The sequence below is a fragment of the Crassostrea angulata genome, chromosome 10, assembly GCF_025612915.1.
Source record: "Crassostrea angulata isolate pt1a10 chromosome 10, ASM2561291v2, whole genome shotgun sequence".
Taxonomy (NCBI): Eukaryota; Metazoa; Mollusca; class Bivalvia; order Ostreida; family Ostreidae; genus Magallana; species Magallana angulata.
In genome coordinates this window covers 39350969-39372908 of record NC_069120.1, presented here as the reverse complement: position 1 = coordinate 39372908, position 21940 = coordinate 39350969, and the positions used below count along the sequence as shown (strand labels likewise).

General features: G+C 32.3%; 3 protein-coding genes across 3 annotated transcripts; all 3 read left to right on the top strand.

The window, feature by feature from the left end:
• The first annotated feature begins 1979 nt into the window (after positions 1-1979).
• Positions 1980-6461, top strand: LOC128166651 (uncharacterized). The gene is made up of 4 exons (XM_052831944.1): positions 1980-2249; positions 2454-2813; positions 4075-4136; positions 5292-6461. The coding sequence occupies exons 2-4, from the start codon at positions 2472-2474 to the stop codon at positions 5512-5514; spliced, it is 627 nt and encodes a 208-aa protein (XP_052687904.1). The 5' UTR covers positions 1980-2249; positions 2454-2471; the 3' UTR covers positions 5515-6461.
• A 2158-nt stretch (positions 6462-8619) lies between these two features.
• On the top strand, positions 8620-12564 carry LOC128166782 (N-acetylneuraminate lyase-like). Its single transcript, XM_052832158.1, has 11 exons — positions 8620-8825; positions 8933-8997; positions 9382-9452; positions 10471-10558; positions 10904-10958; positions 11093-11168; positions 11423-11515; positions 11609-11754; positions 11887-12012; positions 12118-12157; positions 12299-12564. Exons 1-11 carry the CDS (start codon positions 8805-8807, stop codon positions 12442-12444), a joined length of 927 nt encoding a protein of 308 aa, XP_052688118.1. The 5' UTR covers positions 8620-8804; the 3' UTR covers positions 12445-12564.
• Positions 12565-13311: 747 nt separating this feature from the next.
• Positions 13312-21508, top strand: LOC128168030 (N-acetylneuraminate lyase-like). The gene is made up of 12 exons (XM_052834100.1): positions 13312-13546; positions 14980-15176; positions 15263-15318; positions 15439-15509; positions 15813-15900; positions 16048-16102; positions 16340-16415; positions 17230-17322; positions 17559-17704; positions 17830-17955; positions 18094-18133; positions 18433-21508. Exons 2-12 carry the CDS (start codon positions 15075-15077, stop codon positions 18576-18578), a joined length of 999 nt encoding a protein of 332 aa, XP_052690060.1. The 5' UTR covers positions 13312-13546; positions 14980-15074; the 3' UTR covers positions 18579-21508.
• Positions 21509-21940: the final 432 nt, after the last annotated feature.

Here is a 21940-nt window from a genome sequence, read left to right as displayed (position 1 = left end):
AATCAATTATTTTCAATATGCATGTAGGTTGTGTATGAACATATAAAACACAATTCGGGTAAATCCTGTATATCCATTATTGAAACTATATAGTCATTAAAATCATCTGTAACTAATAGAATTGCGTTTTTACGACTATAGGTTTACCTGGTATTTACTTCGGAGTGGGATTATGATATATGTTGAAAACTCTTTCCACGTATTCATTAAGATAAAATGTCAAATCAGATCATTTTATGTATCCAGTCGACTTGGAGGTCTTTTCAGAAACGCAACATTTCATATAAATCTTTTCTCGTAATAACGAGATCTTTTCTCGTAATTACGAGATATCTAACTCGTAATAACGAGAAAGTTATCTCGTAATAACGAGATCTTTTCTCGTAATAACGAGATAATAAACTCGTAATAACGAGCTCTTTTCCCGTAATTACGAGATAAAAATATTTTTTTATGTGGCCCTATTTGTCTTTCGTACAATGTAGTTTAGTTCAATCAAAATCTTAATATATACTTCAGTTTTGGATGGTCTGCCTTAATTCGTACTAAATGGATCTAAATATTGAACTTACGACTCAGCCACTATTGAAAAGTGTTACTATAAAGACAAGTTTCGGATGGTTCAGGCAATTTCGCGTTAGCGGGCAATGTAATTTGTTGTTCTGCAATGATCGCTACTTTCATAACCCTCATGAATAATCAAAGAAACATTTTATTGTTTATATTTACATCTTTCTTTTAACAAAACAATGAACTGATCGTAAAAAAAATAGTTAAAGTAACTAAATTATTGTGCACGACAATGAGGTTAGAAAAGAAAAACCCAAGCCAAAACGTCTTCTATGAGAATTTGATTCTGACACCATCGTAATTACTTCGTGCGGTCCGTGATTTTTCTTAGTTGGTTATTAATTTCAAACGATTGATAAACTGGTTAGAATTGGATCGTGTAGATTTCAGTCCTGTAAGTTTCTATATAGCTGTGGAAAAACAATTGATAGAAGGAATAATACTTAATGGATGTAAATATAAATCATTTTAAGTATCTCGAGTGAGTTCCCCTTGCTAATGACTTCTTCTTACAAAAGCCGTAGAGTAACTTTTGTCTCATTCCATTAAACACTTGACGTATATTACTTTGAAGATAATTGTAGATACAATGGCGTTCACAACGTGTCATAGATTAGGTAAACAAACATACGTAAATCGTTAGTTCTCCGACGTTAAAAGTACAATATTATTCTTACAATGTATAATGTATATCTCTGACGATTTTTATTTTTGTTTTTTTCTGTATATATCTTCATCTTTGGTTTGAGTGAATAAACTGAACTTGAACTTGAAGAAAACGTTTTCCCCGAGCTAATCTTTTATTAATTTCATTTATCCAATTAGGAAGTAGGATGAAGACCGACTGCAGAAAAGAAAATCTAATTTAGTCATTATTACCCCCAGTGTTGCTGTAACCTATGTAATTAAAGAAACGAATTAGTATGTAGTAGTAGGTGAATTTATCGTTATTCAATTATAACCAACGTTATCCCCCTTTCCTTTTAATCTACACAAATGATTTAGCAAAATTCGAAAAACGCGAGCAGACGTTCTATGGCAGCAATATGGCGACCTTTGGCGCCTCACGTCTTATTTTACAAGTTCTTATAGTACACACTGCTCTTTTTCGCGGTATATTATGTGGCACAGATTGATCAGAGTTTTCATGGAGAATCAATAGAGAGTTAATACAATATACGTTGATATAATTAATCTCTTCACAGAATCTATCAATTTTTTCTCCTCTTTACCAAAAAAGAGCGCACTAGCAAGAAATTTTCTTCGTGAACAGAAGCACCAAAATTCGCGGTGGAAATGTTAATCAAATTTCTGTGTCCCTCTCGGGCGATCTTTCTTTTTCTATCTGTATTAGTAAAGAGAACATTTGAGTACTATTGATTCAACAAGCTTTTCCTACACCGCCTTACCGCCGTTTGATCAATAACTACAACAAACACTTCCCATGTATCACTGCTTCCTTGCTTCTAAACATTACTTGCGCTTAATGTGCATCTAAGTGTTTTTGGAGAGAAACAGCAGATGATACAGTCAAATTCTTAGTTTTGATGCAACATTGTATATTATCTATGTCTGATGCGTTGTTAAGGATAAATAGCCTTGGAGATCGGTGCGGTGTATCTGATTTTTTTTTCTTTGCGTGCATTCAAACTGATGAAGATGATTCATTCAGACAAAAGGTAAGAGTTCTCTGCGTTGATACGATATACACAAACAAAAACTATAAATGCTAGAGAAAACGAACCCAAGCGACCTAAAAAGTCATATGTAATGAATTATAAAATGAAAGAAGTTGCCATTTATCCACTATTGTATAACAATGTTCGACACATTTGGGTAGATTGTATTATGGGGTTTACAATCCATGTACTTTAAATTTTCAGGAAGTGGATAAATGAATAATGCACACTGTGATTTCTTGGAGAAGTAGACCAGAAACACGCCGGTATATACGTTATGAAAACCCCTGCATCGTCCTGCTTGGAAACGCCATTTGCTACGTCATATCCGGTTTGATTTTATTGGTTGTTGGAGTCATCATTACGTCACTTACATTTCAAAATTTGGAGCGGTATGAAAACGAGAAAACAGAGAGATATGCCGGGCCTATTCTGATTGTAGTGGGAATATTAGTGCTAGCCCGTGGGGCTTTCTCCCAAATCAAGGCTAAGAGAACTAACACACAGCAGAGTTTTGTCATCAGGAGTTACACGGGGGAACTTCTGACTCGTCCGATAATGGAGGTAATAATGAAAATATACCAATGAGCAAATATAGTCTGAATTTACAGTCTGTTGTAGAAAAGTGTATCTTCTGTTAGTTGCAATGTTAATTTGAGAATAGAATTGCAAAGAATGAGAAAGGAGAGGTCATGTATAATGGATACATTGTTTAATTAACGTTATTCGTCCAAATATGTGCAATACTGCAAGTATATTTACACAAGCTTTATATGTAAATATAAACATGTATTAATGTATACACGCTTATGTAAATATGGACATGTATTAATAATGGACATTTACAATCAATATGCTTTACTTTATCATGATGGTTGTTCCAAATACCAGCTTTCCACGCGTTTTGGTAAATATCATGAAATAAGTACATGTACTGTTATCTTGAATCAATACTAATAGCCAAACTTCGGATACTTTTCAATATTTAATATTGTGTATGATAAAGCCGAAAAAAATTAGTTGATTTATATAGAGCATTATCGTACTTCGGTAAAACTTCGCAGATTTCAGTGGTTGTATTCAGGAAGGGGGGTGCATGTATGACAAAGTCATCTGAATGCTAATAAATTAGAATGTTCTTCTTCTTTTTAAATACGATTGGCTTGTATAATCTTAAAAATATCTGGAAAGTTGTCTCAGATCATATGTAACTTTTTCTGAGCCCAAGGTATGGTTATATTCAATTACTAGAACAAAACACGAGAAAAAAAAAAGATATTTGCAAAAACTAACAGAGTCAATCAATATCCCCGTTAGCTTGGCATAAAGCATTTCCCATTTGTAAAAAAACAAATACCAAGTTGAAGGATGAATATATTTGCTATTAGCATCAAAGATTACTTTTCAAAAGACACGTCTTTTTAAAAATATCCTTAGAAATTTATCATGTTTGTGCCATAGTGATATTAATAGATCTGCCACTGCCAGTAACTAGCGAAATCAGACAGTAACCGAATAACGATCTCGGTGAAAAGCATTTATTAAAAAAGTCGGTGCACACGGAGAAGCCTTTCTATTTCCCCCATCATCCTGACTGATAGCTCTGTTGCCTTAAATTGCCTTTAAGTGATTTGCAGCATGGATACAACGAAATGAGTGTATCAAATAATGAGAACAAATAGAACGGTTAAGTCAGCGTCACATTAAGGACGAGATGGAAACGTCAAAAATCCATATCCAATTCAATTATAGCAGCCCCTTACAGTTAACACTATGTGAACTTTGAAGATTTTTTGAATGCTTTTGTGGGTTTTTTTTGTTTTAGTACAGCAGCAATTCTCTGACTATGTGCGGTGTCAGCATTGCCGAGGCACATGAATACCCCAGGTAAGTTATCTGCAGGTTACCTACATAAACTGTGTATGTAAGCCCTAAGCATTGTCATAAAATTGTCAGGGTAAATATATATAGTGTCAATCTGTCTTTTGCGTCGTCTTTTCAAACCTTTTCAATATCAACAAAGTTTACCACTTATTATTTCTATGCATAATCATAAATGCATATGTTTTTAATGATAAAAAATATATTCAAGGACCTCAAAGGCGACACCTCCCACAGATTTTAGATTATTGTGGTTTTTTTTTCCAATTAATTTTTGAGAGATGGCTGCAATATATATCTTACATATATAATATACAAATAAGCTTGGGCAGCAAATATATAAATTTTATATATTTGTAAATAAAAATATACAACACTATTTCGGATAATTAGGCCAACACCAAAGCCCACCTAAAGACCAGTTTTTGAAATTGAAATGGCTTAAGTATTAGTATAGACCATTGCTTTAAGAGAAAGTTTTAGAGAATATAATCTATTTAATTTGTTATTGGTGTTTCTTGTCTGTCAGATGAGAAATTTACCTTTGTTAGATAAACTTCTACGGATTAAATAATTTTTCCCAGTTTTCGAATAGGATATGTAACACTTCCTACCAGAATTAAATTATTTGTAGGAAATAAAATTCCGATAAGATTTAAACAAAAATCCAACTAAATTTAAAATCCGGAGGAACGATAAACTTCTTCAAGAATACTACTTGTTTGAATTTTCTGTAGGAAATACCTTTATCCTAAAGGAAATAAATATATTAACAGGATTGTTTATATTTATAAATAATCCCACATTATTTTCTACAAAGGTATATCCTGTAGGAAGATTATTTCTCCCCTAGGAAGCATTATTTTCCTGTGGGATGTTAATATTTAAATGTGAATGTTTTATTTGTTAAATGAGACACACAGCAAAAATGGTTTAACTCTCTAGGCAATGGTCTATCACTCAGTATACTGTGATTATATATCTTATGCGGGTGAAAAAAATGCCTAGTACGCTGCCACTAACTCAATTCTACGGAACAGTATTTTAACTGTATAATATTGTTCAATTATTTTGTGCAAGATTACACGAACTTTAAAAATAAAATCACATCACTATGGCTGAATTTTTGTCTCCGAGACATCTTTTGCTTTTTGATTTTAGATTATCCATTTATGATGATGAACCACCAGCTTACCATACAGTGATTGACAATCAACGTCACGTGGTTCAAACACGTGACGAATCTACCCAATCACCAGAAGATTATACAGACCCGCCACCAACGTACGAGGAGTTTCTTCAGCATGCAACAGACACAAACGAAACATCATCGGAGAGCAACAGTCTTCCAGAAATCGCTGAGCACCGAAAAAGCAGTCATTAAGTTTTGTCGAGAGACTGAGAACTCTATGCAAGACAACATCGTCACAGACTGCCAATATTTGTACACTTGTATTTGTGTATATATATATACATCTATAATTATTTGTACAACAGTATACGAAATTGTTTGTATGCATATACAGTACAATGATTTAAACGTTTTATATAAGCTTACATTTGATGGTCGTACTTTGCAAAATACTAGCATTAAGCTGAATTGTGTAAGAACATCTTTGATTATCTACTGAATCAAATTCTTCACGTAACAAGAGGTTTTTTTTAAGTTTCCTATTGATCACAGAGTTTAAACGCTTACTTATTAGATGTTAGACCAAGATATACATGTACATATTAATGTACAAATATAGATTTATTAAGTTTATTGTCAAGTCAGTGTCCAATCATCAATTTGATTTTTAAATAAAATGTTTTCAAGGTCTATTTGTAAGAGATTATCGTAAAATTCAAGTAAAAGTTGAAATGTGCACATGATATATACACGCATACTATAAATTACAACGATTAGAATCTTTAATTTAAACTAATCTTAAGTTTATTTTTTTTTAATTTTTGATAGCTTTTGTTTTAGATGTTTACAACTGTATAAAGATACGTCCTAATCTTAGAACTCAAAAACTGTCTGGATCACGTAACATTGCTACCTAAAATTTCAACTACCATAAAAATAACATATAGATATTCTTTATGGTGAAATTTTAAAATGTGGGAACCGAATTTATAAAAAGAAACATGTATATCCATGAAAACAAACGTAACGTGGTCGTGCTGAGTTATTATCCAAATTTTGACACTATAACATATTGTAAAATAATACATAGTACTTGTACTGAGCTATGAATCACTTCTGACACCAACAATTATCATTGCAGGTACATGTATTGCATTTAAAACCGTTCGATTTTAATGGCAAATTGTGTTCCTCATTTGCAAAAAGCCTTAGGTATACGCCTTGGAGGCTGTTAGATGGGCCTGTCATGTCTTGTTTTTATCTCATTCCCAATCGTATTTTAACCTCAAGAGCTGTCTAATTTTGTTTTTTCATTCATGACACAAAGTGAAAGTATTGAAACATGATGCTCCGATCCTTCATATGCTCTCCATTCTTTTGGTCTTCCCACCAAAATTTAGTCTAATGCATCTTGTTGGACTCCATAACCCTAAACCTATTCTCAATTTCTTTAGTGAGCTTTTTGCAGTTTAAAAGGGTTTTTATGGTGGCAAATCTCTGCCCATTGTGTGCAAGTTATTTTTCTATCAAATATGCAGAGATATGCCACCGTAGGTTTTAGATCAGAGGTCCCCAAAGGTGATCTCGCATGCTTCACCATGTAACCTGGGCTACAGTAGACCCTACATTTCTTATCAGTCCATTCATTATGTGGGGCGACTGCCACAAACCTATTTATGAAATTTTTTTATTTGTCATTTCATTCCTTTGCTCCTAAAGGTTGAATTCTTGACTAAAATTGGAATATTCCTCTTGGTAAAGATATGAGAAGTGGCGACGATTCTACCCGAGGTGTTTTTTGCCAACTTCTTGTATGGTGTTTTGAAACATACAAGTACTACCCAGGACACATTCTTTAATACTACACTTTGACCCGTGCGTGCACGGGTTGAAATTGCATATGATATCGGACATTAACGAAATAGATACATCGAGGCACCGTATTGTTGACATATACATAACCAAGCTTTAAGCCTACAAAAATGCTGTAAATTTCACTAGACTCTGCTTAGTTGAATAATCGGTGTCTCGGGACAGGCCTTCACCAGTTAAAATGCTTCCCATGATATACCCGTAATGTAGCAAAAACTGCTGAATCGCTCGAAAACGATTTTGAGAAATTTAATGACGCTTCGTCGATAATAACAGTCAAATTCTTCATGATAAACCATTTTGAGGCTGTAAATACCTTTCATCGTAAAATTTAATTCATATGAATGAAGAACACTTTTTCACCACCGTTTTAACTCGCTTCAAGTTGACATTCGGAATTCGCAGAATTTTTCATATCAAATGCACTGAGTTGGAGTTATTTCCCGTATTTCTTTGATGAACAGGATATAAATGTACATAGCAAAATTTCGATGAAAATTTACACGTTTTTGTATTATCGTTTCTGAGTTTATCCATGCAAATGTGATATAGTGGAAACATAAACTAAAAAGCCTCCCAAGATTTACCGTGAATGTAATGCGCTTGCCCAAGATTTAAAATCCAAAAAAATCCAGATGATTTCCGGATTTTTTAAAGGAATTTTCGTTGATTATTAATTAGCGAAGCTTGACCGAGAAAAAATAAAAACAAATTGGTAATCTTCAAGCACCAATGATGTTTCAAATATATAAAACAAAAGACAGTACTTTTCTGATTTCTTGGTATTAAAGCCCAAAAAGTCGAGTCTATTATTTTAATGTAGTAGTATAGATAGATAGATAGATAGATAGATAGATAGATAGATAGATAGATAGATAGATAGATAGATAGATAGATGCTCCATTGAGCATGTTACTGAAACTACGCAACATAGTACTGAAAGTATCTTGTAATACATGTACAAACTACACGTGAATGAGGAAATGTCAGGTTACCTTCCTGAAAAATTAGAAAGACCTGCGTAACATGCAGTTTAGCAAAGGGTTTGTGTTTCTGAGTTCTTGCAGTACATGTAACATCTGTAGCTGTATCAGGTAATGGTGATGTACCAACGGCAACTTTTAATTTTTTTTTTACAATTGATACGGCCAAACTCAAATTTCTCCACCTGTTGTCCCAGTATTACATAAGGACTGTGTGACTGTTGGACATATACCGTCGAACAACATGCAGGTATGAGTAAAATATTTCAAATTTTTAATTTTATGCGGAATGTCTGAAGGTTTAAGTTTAATTCCATATACAAATGATTCCTGTATCTCATTTTCATTTCTAACTTCTCCTTTACTACTTGACGTCCTGTAAGCATGATGCTTTAAAATTTATAACGTTTTCCATTGATCCACTTGTTTGAAACAGCTTAAGATAAGGTTTAATCCTTCAAAAAAGGTGTAATGTCAAATTATTTGTAAATAATTTACAGATCAGATAATTCTTCACATACATATATCAAATTGAAACAACCATTTGCCACTGGGAGATTACCTATAGCCGTTTAAACAAACGTATAATCACGCCCGAGACGAACTCCCTTATCTAAAGCCATAAGGAGGTCGCTCTCATTCTCTGACAATTTCGTGCCACAGAATAAACACATACTAGCACGAAATATGGCAGGACACAACTCTAAGGTATTTGAGATTTGTTTTAAAGCATGTACAATTTGAACGTTAAACACAAAAATGCATGCAAATACTTCATTAATTGTCAGTGTTTTTAGTTCCTTTTCTTATTGCAGAAGTTTGAGAAATTTAAGGTGACGGGTTCTGTTGCTGCACCATTCACTCCCTTCCGCCATAATGGGTAAGCAGCTAAAAAAGCAAAATTTCTACACTGTGGCAATTTGTATGACCAAAAATCGTCCTGCCTTTTTATGAAAGGAACTGTGTATACAACAATCTACTATCGTACATGTACAAAAGACCCTTTCTGCATGTTTCAAGTCTATGAGCATTAATTAACTAAAGAAAAAAAATTCAATGATCTTAATTAAATGATTAACGTTTTTACTTTAAAAAGGCGATTTAGTTTAGTCTGTTTCTGTGCACAATTAAAACACTATCTTTACATTTTGTCATTTGTAATTCTACATCTATCTTTTTATAGCAACAAAAATTTTCAGAACAGTTTGTATACTAGTATCTAGAAGCATTGTTTTTGAATAAGAATATTCATTATGTTATATAGAGAGATCAATTTTGACAAATTTGAAGAATACGCCAACTACCTAAGAAATCACCACTTTCAATATGCATTTGGTGAGTACCGGAAAAATCCCATAAATTCAGGCTCAATCAAGCTTCTTATTTTTAAACACCTGTTGAAAATTTTCCTTTTTAAATAATTGTTCCAAAAGAAATTAAATTGAACATGAAAAGAAACACCTTTTTACCACATGTAAAAAGTGCATGTAATGTTAATTCAGTAACAGTTATTCCTCTTAGTTACATACTTACATGTATTATATTGGTTTGGTTTTTATTATTAAATAGTGAAGAAATAAGTAAATAGCACTTCTGTGACTAATGGATGAGAACTACTCAAAACAAAAGAAACCTTAGACATCTAATTTTACTAAATTTTGGCTCTTCCAAAAAAAGCTTTTTGAATTAAACTTTAAAGTTACCTAGACACGGTTTGAAATGAAAATTTTAGTTCTAATTTGTTTTTGTTTTGTTTTGATTTTGTTTTTGGTATATAAAATGGTTTACTTGTGAACTTTGCATGATTCATTAAAATTTGAATGTTGGAAGTCAAGTTACTAGCGAGATACGGAGGAAAAAATCCGTCGATTTGTAAACAAAGCTCAAGTCTTATATTTGTTTAGAAATAATGTAAAGTAAAGAAATTACCTTTGCTTTGATAGATTACCGGTATCTTGTGACAAATAAGATAAACTGACTCAATATGATAATAAAAAAAATATCAACAACAAAAAGCAACGTTAAACTTTATCTTATACTAATACAGCACATAATATTCAAAACAATAACGTCTCGAGCTTTGTTTACAAAACAAAAAATTCCAACCTCTGTAACTTGCTTGTTACTCAATATTTGCCTTTCAAATTTTGACAAAGCATTAAAAAAATATCCATATTGACCATTCTAGACATTTAAGATGTAAAAAAAAAAATTGAAAATTTTGAGCTCAAATCGTCCATTTAAATAGGAAGCATATTTTACCATTACAAAAAATTATTGATATAAGAGGACTTATTCGATTGCATACCTTAAACAATTTGATGTCATAATTATTCATCCTTAATTCAATCAGTTAATGGTACGTTAGCAGAGGGAATGTCAATGACCCTGGAAGAGAGAAAGAAGTCGGCAGAGGCATGGGTAAAGGCGTCGAATGGAAAGTGAGTGCACATGTCACCGTGTAAAAAGGTCATATTCCAGTGACATTGTTTTCTTATAAAATGATTTTTCGTAGACGTTGATAATCAAATATTAGGATGTCACAATGGTTTAGATGATTGTTAAATTGCTTTTATTCATTTTAAATTTTGTTAGGAATAACTTAAATTTGTATTCATGAATGTTAAGGTACATGTATTATACCTTAATTGTTGTTTGCAATCTATGGAGAGTTTAAATTTTCTTTACCGACATCAGCAATCGTGTAGAAAGAATAACTTTTGAGTGTTTATAAACTGTTTAAATCTTTAAAGGCATGTGTATTTCTTCTGCTTACTCATTTTTAGACTAAGGATTATTCTTCATGTTGGAACTAGCAATATCCGAGATTCACAAGAACTTGTGAGTACGGTTATTATTAAAAAATGAACCAAATTCAATTTATTATTGACAATTGACTTCATTTTGTTACATACATAAACACACACACATGAGCGCGCTGAATACCAGTACTGTTGTGCTGTGGTTTTGTTTAGGCAAGACACGCTAGTGCCATTGGAGTGGACGCTATAGCATCACTAAGTCCATCATTTTTCAAGCCTGCCAACGCGGGTATGTGATCCTGTACGTTAAATGTCTCTGTAAATGTGCATTTATTGATAATTTCAAAAGTGTTATTTTTTTGCCGTTTTAAACTCATGGTACATATGTTAAATTTGTTGAGACATCCTTGTTCCAATCTGCCAGTTTTGATTTTTTTTTTTCAAAACATTACAAGTTGTCGTTACTAAAAACTTATGAAAACCACATACCGATACTTTTTGCATAAATAAAACAAATGCGAGTAATTATATATTTTTGAATAGAAATGGTTGTTGAATGCATGTCAGAGATTGCAGGGGCAGCTCCAGACTTACCCTTCTTTTATTACTGCATCAACTTTGTTACGGGAATATACGGTATGGCGTTTATATTCTTTATTCATCAGACACCATAATGTTAATAATGTACTAATTAAAACCAAATGAAAAACCACTGTCTTTTTCAATCAGTCGATCCGTCCAAAGTTCTCAAGCGAGCAAGGGACAAGATTCCGAATTTAGTCGGTATTAAGCATTCTTCAAGAGAATTGAATAACGCACATAACTGTACCTTGGTTGATCCAAACCGATTCCAAGTTTTGATGGGAACAGACTCAGTAAGCATGCGTATAATGTCTCAATTTTAGGTACATACTGTATATATCAAGATTAATCAAACGTTTAAAGTCCTTGTCAATTGGCCATAGCTCCTTCTCCAAATGTTATACATGTATATCCTTTTCTTTTAGCAATTTTTACCATATTTCACTTATGGTATTGACGTTCCGGTAACTGCGCCTTACATGGGAACCTTATTCTACAAACTGAAAACTGCTTACGATTCCGGAGACACCAAATCAGCGCAAGCCATTCAAGTAACATTATAGTCTTATTTTATAACGAATAATAATAGACTAGATAGTAAATAAGATATAGAAAGCTGTATTTAATGATCTTTCATTTTTTCTTTTCTCCTTTAGAATCGGATTTTGGAACTAAATAACATTCGAGGAAAATACGGTATGCCCTATTTTCCTTTAAAATCTCACATATTGAGGTTTGACCTATATGGTCCTTTATTGACTCTGTTGGAAATAACCTTCATTATCTTCATACCAAACGATTTTTCTGTACAATAATTTTCCTCTTTCTGAAACACAGGGGCTGGAATAGAAATAGCCAAGACCATGTTTGGTATAATTAGTGGAATGGATATAGGACCGGTACGGTTGCCAATCTCAAAAATAACAACTGAGACATACAACTCACTCAAGAAAGATCTGAATGAGTTTGGCTCTGTGGAATAATTGTAGATATGATGAGACTTCTGAGTGATTTTGCTTTGATTTTTATGTACAAGTGTTGAAGATTTTGTTTATTTCGTGGTTTGGGTACCTAATGGAATTAAAAAAGAAACAAGAAAATTATATCGATGGTTCCATGTAATGAAATAAACCCAAAAGCTAATTAATGATAGAATTTTTAATTCATAATACTCAAAGGAGGAAAGATTTTAATTTACAAGAGAACGAATAATTATTTCAAGGAAAATCAACGAGAGAGAGAGAGACACATACACACAATGTAAATGTTGTTAAATACAGGAAAGGCAAACTAATTGTATCAGTATTTTCTCTTGAATATTATGAATGTGTGTTCCTTCGATTATTGGACTGTACATACGACAATAGTAGAGCTAATTTCGGTAGTCCTAATTTCTTGTCAAATATAGTTAAGACACTTGTCCTAACCTTAATAGTTGTATACAATATATTAGGACCACTTATCATCTTTTATATATATATATATATATATATATATATATATATATATATATATATATATATATATGAGTATTATGAAAATATGGATTTCATATTATAACAATGGAAAAATTACAATGTGGTGGTGTTTTATAGCAAAAATAAGACTTACCGGTACCTTACCGGCGCAGAAATAAGGGCATGGTACAGTTGTTACAAAGACTAACAAAGATAGAACGATAGACGAGGCCAAGAATACAAATTGTTTTGCATATTTCATATAATTAAACACCCCTAACGATTGTCCCTTTAAAACACCAAAATCACCAGTCATAATTAATATATGATTGTATTTTAATAATTCACTTTTTAATGTTCATAAAATATTGGAATACTGTGTTACAAACCTTGTGCTGTCTTTAATTTAAATGAAATATAAGTATGTGCAACTAATTAAAGAACACACGGAGCATTTAAATGTCCCACTGAATATATTTCTTGCCTAAACATGCTAGAAATATAGCTACCGAAACAACAAAGCTAGACTTATCCAAAACTGTATTTAGCGTTAAAATGAAAGTAAAACCAAGGTTTTTTTCCCATCACCTTCTGACCTTGAAATGACAGCTATTACAAGAAATAAAAGGTAAACGCTTTTGAAATTATGTATGAATCATTTAAAGCAGGTATGAAAATTACACAACAATTAACATGGTTTGTCATTTGTTTACTGCATGTATTACAAATACAGTCATATAAAAATGTCCTTTACCCTGAATAGTCCAATCCACACTTTGCATAAGTTGTTCCCCTTTGTGGGGTCAACCAAAAGGTCAAAAGGGAAAAAACAACTTTTCCCTTCTTTATGCAACCAAATATTTGGGCGTCCTGTGAAGAAATCTCTTGAAATTTATTTTATTCCTTCGATGTGTGGGTTGCCCCGACTTGGGGCAATCAAAATTCACATCGGAAACGGATTTCTAATGTCACATGACGGAGTTACAACCCTCTAAACTACAAAGGCTACTGTGAGAAATATATATTGTTTTTCCCCAAAGATGGCGGCCAAGGGACATAACTTTTGTAAAGTAACTCTTACATCCCGGAATTATTCGTTCTTTTCATAACTGTGGCTTTAATGTTGGTATATGTACATAATTCCAAGAGTGGGTTTTTTTTTAAAATAAATTATTGGAAAATCATTAGTGGCTTTGATTTATTGGTATTTCGGAGAAGGATAACTGTAAGAAATGTAAACCCGAGCCAAATATTTTTCTGTACCGGTGTCTTGCAGTAAAAGTAATTATCTCTAATATAATGCAGGATTTTTGTTATAATTAGAATTATTGTTTTGCTACAAAATCTTACAATTTACGGGACTTTCTCTTGTATGAAAATTTACTTCCTTTTTTAAATAATTATTTCTTTTGTGGTTTTTTTTTCCTCCAAATATAGACATTTGAATCCAGTATAGGAAATACGTTTATTTCCTTTTTTAAACGTCAGTGCCTTTTAGTAAATTCTAATTATAGAAAAGCTAATAATTTTTAAAGAATAGTTTACCCCATGGCTTCAGTACATTTTTTGGACACGGCATCCAAAAGCGAATGCTCAGGAATTGGCATTATATTAACCATCTTTTATCATTTATTTATTTTTTAACAATAAAATTTGGCAGACAGTATTTTCTTATTCATTTTTTCATTTGAATAATTATGTTTTCAAGCTCCATTACAAAGTGTATGTGTTGAAAAGCACAATTATTAAAAGAAACCACCAAATAAAGAAACGTTACATCTAATATATCGAAAAATACATGTATTGTGCATATAAGAAAATGTACAAAAGATGTAAGTGTATCTTTTTAAAGACTTTTTATTCGATAGAAATTAAATCCAACGTGCTTCTTAAGAACATGGTATGAGAATTAAATATAAAAAACAGAAATAGAAATCACATTATATAATATTTGTAATAATCAAAGCAACAACGATCAAATTTTAATGGTGCAACTTTTAAAATTTCATGACATGTATTTGCGTAATATTTTATTAGAAAAGACATTCGTTTACCTTGTAGTAACATTGAAATCATTGAAAAGAAAGGTGCAAGCTTAAGATTCTTGGTTCTTTCCAAGCTTTGTCAACAGATAACAGCTCAGTCATCGGAATAAGATGTTATCTAGAGCCATAAGGAGTCAACTTGCGTTTTCTGACCATTTCCTGTCGCACTGTTATTACAAACAATCTCGGAAATTCTCAGGCAACAACCTTAAGGTACCCCAAAACATGTTATATAAAAGTACAAAGAATGAAGTTTTTTATATATATACATCTTGCTAAATATTTCACCGAAATTTTAGAATTTTAGGGTGACGGGATGTGTTGCTGCTCCGTTTACTCCCTTTCGTGAGAATGGGTAAGTCATACGTTCAAATATTCTACTGCTAAATAAGTTAATAATTTACGCTGTTCTATGTGTCCAAAAGCATTTTTATACATTTATGTTTAATTTATTGGGTTTTTTTTTATTATTCAGAGATATCAACTTTGACAAATTCGGAGAAAGCGCCGATTACTTCAATAACAACAATATTCCGTACGCGTTCGGTGAGTATAAATTGGCGAACACCGACTCCAAAACGTTGTATAACAAATCCATACTGCACAAAAGATATATTTAATGGGTTTTTAAATTTTCAATGTCTTGGCAGTACTTTTCTGATAAACAGAATTTAGCATTTCACTTCGTAAAAAAATATCTCAAAAAGTTTATTTAATTTAAATTTTAAATTTGGAAAGCAAATCTTACTAAAATTCGGTCGCCGTACGGGCAAGTCCATCGGTATTTGAAGACAATATGACCCAGTGCTTTGAAACTCCAACGTAGAAGGGTTCTTTCTTTTCAATCAGTAAATGGGACTGTAGGAGAGGGAATGTCAATGACTGTGGACGAGAGGAAAGAGTCGGCAGAGGCATGGGTAAAGGTAGCAAAAGGAAAGTAAGTACGATGAAGATAAGTACACAAGTGCTGATATTTATAGCATTGAAAAAAAACAATTAGCCTTTATTCAAAAATCTATAATCTGTTTTAATCACTGGTATCTATAATAGAAAAGTTATTTCAAATAGCTTTTGATTTTCACAGAGTGAAGATTATTCTCCATGTTGGAGCAAATAATATTCGAGATTCACAAGAATTAGTGAGTGGCGGTTCTGATTTTTTTTTCTCTCTATAATTAAAATGTTTATCACACAATTATGCTATAAGCCCGTAACAAATAATTTTTATTACACTTCCCGTCATCATGCATAAGCAAAAATGGTTCTTAATGCCCGATGAATTACCCGTAAAAGCAATTAATCAGTTCAATCAATATCAGATGTGAGTTTATTATGAGCATGGTAATTAATGAGTTGTTTTGAATTGGGTGACTTAGGCTAGACATGGGAGTTCCATTGGTGTAGACGCTATAGCATCTCTCTGTCCCTCTTTCTTCAAGCCTGCCAATGAGGGTTTGTGGTTATATACATATATTTTAATTTTTGAGAGTTGATTTTAATCAACTCTCCTATGCAGTCACTCTGGCAAACCGAAAGTGAAACAGTGTTTGGACCTAAGCACAAATCATCACCGCTGACAAGTTTTAGTTCTTGAATATAATAGAAAAATTCGATGTAATGTATGCTGAAGCATTGTTTTTCAAGGAATGTTATCTATAAACACTTTGAAAATAGTAAGATTTTATATAATACGTACAATTTAGATATTTATGTAGTCTCATGTATTCCTACACCAGAGTTAAATATAGTCTCGTTCAACCAGACGCTCGGCTGTCTCCGTAAATCTCCGACAATCAGAGAGGCTCTCTTGCTTGTAGGAGATTAACGGAGACAGCCGAGCGTCTGGCTGAACGAGACGTACTGGAGTTCAATATCTATAGTGCTTGGATCCATACAATTTTTAGAATTGTTTCGATTACTAATACATAGTTTGAAATTTATCTTTAAATATTACACAACATGATTTATATGGGGTTTCTCTAAATTCTTGTCTGAAAAATCTAATTAAAATTCATATTACAGACTAGAAATTAATTGCCACGCAAGATAAGTTGATTTTATAATAAATGATAATCGATAAAATCAACTCCCGTCAGTACTTCAGTACTTTGATTGAGAGTTATGAAATTATGGCTGTATAAACCTTTTTGACTTTGTGTAATTTTATTTTTGAAAAGCAGTTTTTTTTATTTTTTTTCTTTCTTTCTATATGATAATAGCATAATTTTGATGTTAGTGACGTAACACACATCTCTTTTGATAATAGAAATAGTGACTGAATGTATATCGGAGATCGCCGGTGCAGCTCCAGATTTACCCTTCTTCTATTATTCCATTGATTATCTGACAGGAATTAATGGTACGATTTCATACTTTGATGCACTAACTAATACTCTATACACTTGTACAATGTACAGTCATTGTTCAAATAGAAGCAAAAATTTATTACTAGCACATATGTAACTATTGGAGTTTTATTTTTGTTGACTCTCAAATGAAGAAAGTTGAGGATATAAGCTTGATTATCAATGTTTGAAATGAAACCACAAAGAATCCGATGTAGAATGTATATAATGTAATTGCGTTTTATTCCAGTGGATCCGTCTAAAATTCTACAGAGAGCAAGAGACAGGGTTCCAAACTTGGTTGGAGTTAAGCATACTTCAAAGGAAGTGAGGAAAGTTTATAACAGTTCTTTGGTGGATCCAAGTCGTTTCCAAGTTTTAATGGGAACAGAGGCGGTAATTATTATCAACGCTTCTGAAATCCTAAATACTTTGATTCAAGTATTTAATATTATCAAATTGTTATATATACTCTTAAATTCATTTTTAATAACAGTGTTGTTTTCTCATTTAAACATTAGGAATTCTTACCTTATTTTTCCCTCGGCTTTGATTTCCCGGTGACTCTGCCATACATGGGAACATTATTCTACAACCTGAAGACGGCCCATGATTCTGGGGACAAACACACAGCACTGAAGATTCAAGTAACTTACGTTCATTGTACATAAAAATATAAATGTGAAAGAATTAAAACAAAATACTTGTACTTGTTTAATAGAATTACATATATTTATCATATATCATTGACAATAAATATGATGATGACTTTTTTTTCGCCACAGGCTCGGATGTTTGAACTTGATACAATACGTGGAAAATATGGTATAAATGTTATTTTGTTCAAGGTGTATGGGACATATGTCGATATTAATGGGAATAAAAGTACATTTTAATTAGAATACTTCAACTGGGTTAAAGATTTTGAATTTTACATATTAAACCAAAATGTGCATTTTAAAAAAATTTTGAAAGGTGAAAATTTTAAAATTCCCAGTGAAATTAGAACTTATGACGTACAGATTCGTAGATAAACTCTCACTGCGCTACGCTGTAAAGTGATAATATTTGAAAAGAAACAAATGGCACAGTCTTTTGAAAATATTCTGAATTTTTATTTACAGGAGCTGGGATAGAAGTAGCAAAGGCTATGTTTGGTATCATTAGTGAGATTGATGTCGGACCAGTGAGATTGCCGATCACAAAGCTAACAACTGATACATATCAATTACTGAAGAGTGATCTGGTGGCTTTTGGGCCTGTGAATTGAATGTAGATACATTAAAGAGACAGTACAACTGAAAAGCAAGTGCATTTTACACCAGATTTACCCATTTATTGCTAAGAAATAAGAAATAACGTTGATCGTGACAATTTAAGTACATAAAAACCCCTTTCCTATACCTTATTGCAAACTGAATTAATCTTTTATCGTTTATCTGTACCACGTATATTTTGATTGATAGTACTAGTGCTGAAAACTATAAAAGACTACGGTCTTCATGGAATACAAGGTAAACGAACTCTTTCTCGTTAAATTATAAATGGTTTACTAATTTCAGATCATTTAAACATGAACAGACATAAATATCACATATAACCCCTCAAGGGGCCTCACTGACAAAATGAATTTATTTGTAACTTTTTGTGATAAAAATTTTAAAAAAAGAAGACTCAAAATAGATATTTACAAAATAATAATTCTGGTGATTTTTTAAAAAATTGAACAATTATTACATGGGAGAAGTAGAAAAGACTTGTAAAGCTAAATAATTTTTTGAGAATAGTTTAACTCGTGGCTTCTCTACAGTTTTCAGACACGGCATCAGATTGCGAGTGCTCATGTTTGGGCATAATTACACATGTATATTCAATTCACTTAAAAGGAATATGCAATGAGAAACAAAAGAAAATGTACTGAAATCCAGGTACATATATTTCAATAACCCTCGATCATTGTAGAACGTTTTCCCCTGTCGTACTGTTATGACACCGCACATGCGCAACACACTGTAGTAGATCGTGCAGTGACAGCATGGATTTGTAGCATGGTTTTGTAGAAATTGATAAAAAGACAACAACGTGTTCCTTTCTTGGATTTATTATCACTTATTTACTGTCTTGGATGTACAGGTACTGTGGCAGGGGTATACAATATGATGAAAACGTACGTTATGCGCACTTAATGAACGACACACGTGGTCGATGTGCGCGCGAAGTAATTCAGCACTATCTGTGTAAGTTAATTATGATACCTTGGTAATTCTATCGAATATTTTGCCATCTTTTATTTTGTATTGATTATCGTTTTCTTTTCAAACATACTACTGCAGACTATACTCCATGAATTAAGAAGTCAACGCCACCCAAATTCCTCGTAAGCAACCACCTTTTACTTTCTCAACCGAAATATATACCCCAGTATTGAGAAGCAATCAAAAACAATATAGCGACCGAAAACTTTTATAAATTAATGTCAGCTTTAACACTGCACAATTTAATCCTGCCACTGAAAGAAATTTTACAGTTATGTAACCATGGTAAACATCGATACACACGCGCACTTACTATAATCTGTCCCGGGTTATGTTTCCACCACTTTATACGATTAAAAAAAATACACATAGCTGTCAAAAAGTACAATTAAACTCGATGATAGAGAAAAAATCGAAGATTTCTTCACTGAAACTTATCCATTTTCACCAATGGAAATCCACACGACCGAAAACAATTTTTTTACGAAGATTTATGGCCGAAAGTCTAAGGTCAGGCATATTTAAAGTTTGAAAGTTGCGTTTAATATCCGAAACAATGCACACAATGGGAGCTAACAATACCAATATTTTAAAAAAAAACGACATTTGAATTGGAAAATTAATGAAAATGTGATATGGGATGTAATAAACAACAGCGAGCAAAAGTTTCAAGTAAGAGGAGGTTCACCACTTATTTTAACCCCTCTTTCTGCAGTACTTCTTCATTCCATCACTGAGTTTAAACATTGATATTTTACTTTAAAATGATCATTATTTAAACATTTATTCAGCTAATCACCTAAGCTCTACCGTTTCTGTCGGGCTGAATCTTATATTAACATGTCTCTGATGTCAACATCTGGTATATTGGTACTATCATTTCTATACCTGCAACACAAATTTTGGTGAGCGCTCGCGAGCACTCGCTCTGCCTCTGGTTTAGAAATTGTTTTTACTTGTTTGAACGGTGGAATCGGGACCGGTCTGACAATTTGTTACATGTACTTATTGCATAGGCATCGGGACCGTGGGAGGGCTTAGCGCCCCCCCTCCCCCCTCCGGATTGTTTGCAAAGTTAGACAAACCATAATCATAAGCCTTTTTTTGGCTTGTCAAGATTTTTTCTTGTTTATTTAACATCTGCTGGATTAAAAAAAAATTAAGATATACATGCAATACAATATTCATGCACTTCCTAATTGGTAAAGGCCTAATACCTATATAGTAAGTTGCCAGAACTTGTGTCAGAACCATTTGTATATGTATCTTATATAATATGTATGCAATAAAATATGTTCAAATAAAATCCTAATTGTTAATAAAAAGGACAAACAGATAAAAAATGACGTAACCGTCTATTAAAAGTTTCTAAGTAGTTCACTGGTCACTATAAGTGTCCAAAAATTACAAATTGAGATTGGCAGATATTGTAACCCTATTACTCCAAGAGATGAAAGATATGATATTAACTACCAATCTGTTGTTGAAAATCAACATTATTTTTTATTTGTTTGTCCTCTTTATAAACAAATACGAAGTGAATATTGTTCACTTTTTAATAAGCATGTATACCTTTAAACAAAATTAACCCACCAGATGTTAAATCAATACAAAAAGTTGTAACTTTATACCTGATGCATTAAACGTAAGAAAATCTGTGTACATGTACTAACTTTATTTGTATACTGTGTGTATTACTTGCGCCACATGCGGTTTTTGTAAATAAATTGAATTGAATTGAATATTAAATAATATGGTTTATGCCATCATTGTATCGCATAATCAATTTTTAAATTTACATTTATATTATTTTTTTTGTTTTAATGGTTAATTTTAGACCAAGTTTCCATCTAAACTACTTATAAATTGCCTTTGCTTGTACATTGTCATTAGCCAATGAAATTTAAGTATCCTGGTAACATGGAGGTCACTTTTGTTTAGGAAGGATGTGTATATGTAACCGAAGATATTGATTGCTTTGTAAAATTCACCCCCCCCCCCCCCCCCACCATCATTGTTTACATTTTTAAAAGTCATAATATGTAGTACCAATATCTAAAATCCATGGTAATGTTTACATCGTGTTTGATGCATGATATAACTTTGTATGTGGCATCCTAAGGTGAAAATAACTCTAAACCATGGTTTAATAAAAGTTGCAAAACGGCACGAAGAAAATTCCATTTGGCAAAGAAAATCCACAATATATATGTATAAGTCCGACGAAACCAAAGCTTTTCTCGGGGTAAAAAGCAAAGAATACAAGACAACTTTAGACCACTGTATTAAAGATTACAAGGCTAATTTATCCCAGAAATTAAAAAATCTTCGCAGTCAAATTTTTTAAATCAATCGGATCAAGTTAGTAAATGCGCAG

Coding starts and splice junctions, on each gene's coding strand:
- LOC128166651 (XM_052831944.1), top strand. CDS start 2,472: ATGCACACTGTGATTTCTTGGAGAAGTAGACCAGAAACACGCCGGTAT. Junction 2,814..4,074: donor TGACTCGTCCGATAATGGAG/GTAATAATGAAA, acceptor TTTTTGTTTTAG/TACAGCAGCAATTCTCTGAC. Junction 4,137..5,291: donor GAGGCACATGAATACCCCAG/GTAAGTTATCTG, acceptor TTTTGATTTTAG/ATTATCCATTTATGATGATG.
- LOC128166782 (XM_052832158.1), top strand. CDS start 8,805: ATGGCAGGACACAACTCTAAG. Junction 8,826..8,932: donor TGGCAGGACACAACTCTAAG/GTATTTGAGATT, acceptor TTCTTATTGCAG/AAGTTTGAGAAATTTAAGGT. Junction 8,998..9,381: donor ACTCCCTTCCGCCATAATGG/GTAAGCAGCTAA, acceptor TATGTTATATAG/AGAGATCAATTTTGACAAAT.
- LOC128168030 (XM_052834100.1), top strand. CDS start 15,075: ATGTTATCTAGAGCCATAAGGAGTCAACTTGCGTTTTCTGACCATTTC. Junction 15,510..15,812: donor CAATATTCCGTACGCGTTCG/GTGAGTATAAAT, acceptor CTTTTCAATCAG/TAAATGGGACTGTAGGAGAG. Junction 16,416..17,229: donor CTTCAAGCCTGCCAATGAGG/GTTTGTGGTTAT, acceptor TTTTGATAATAG/AAATAGTGACTGAATGTATA.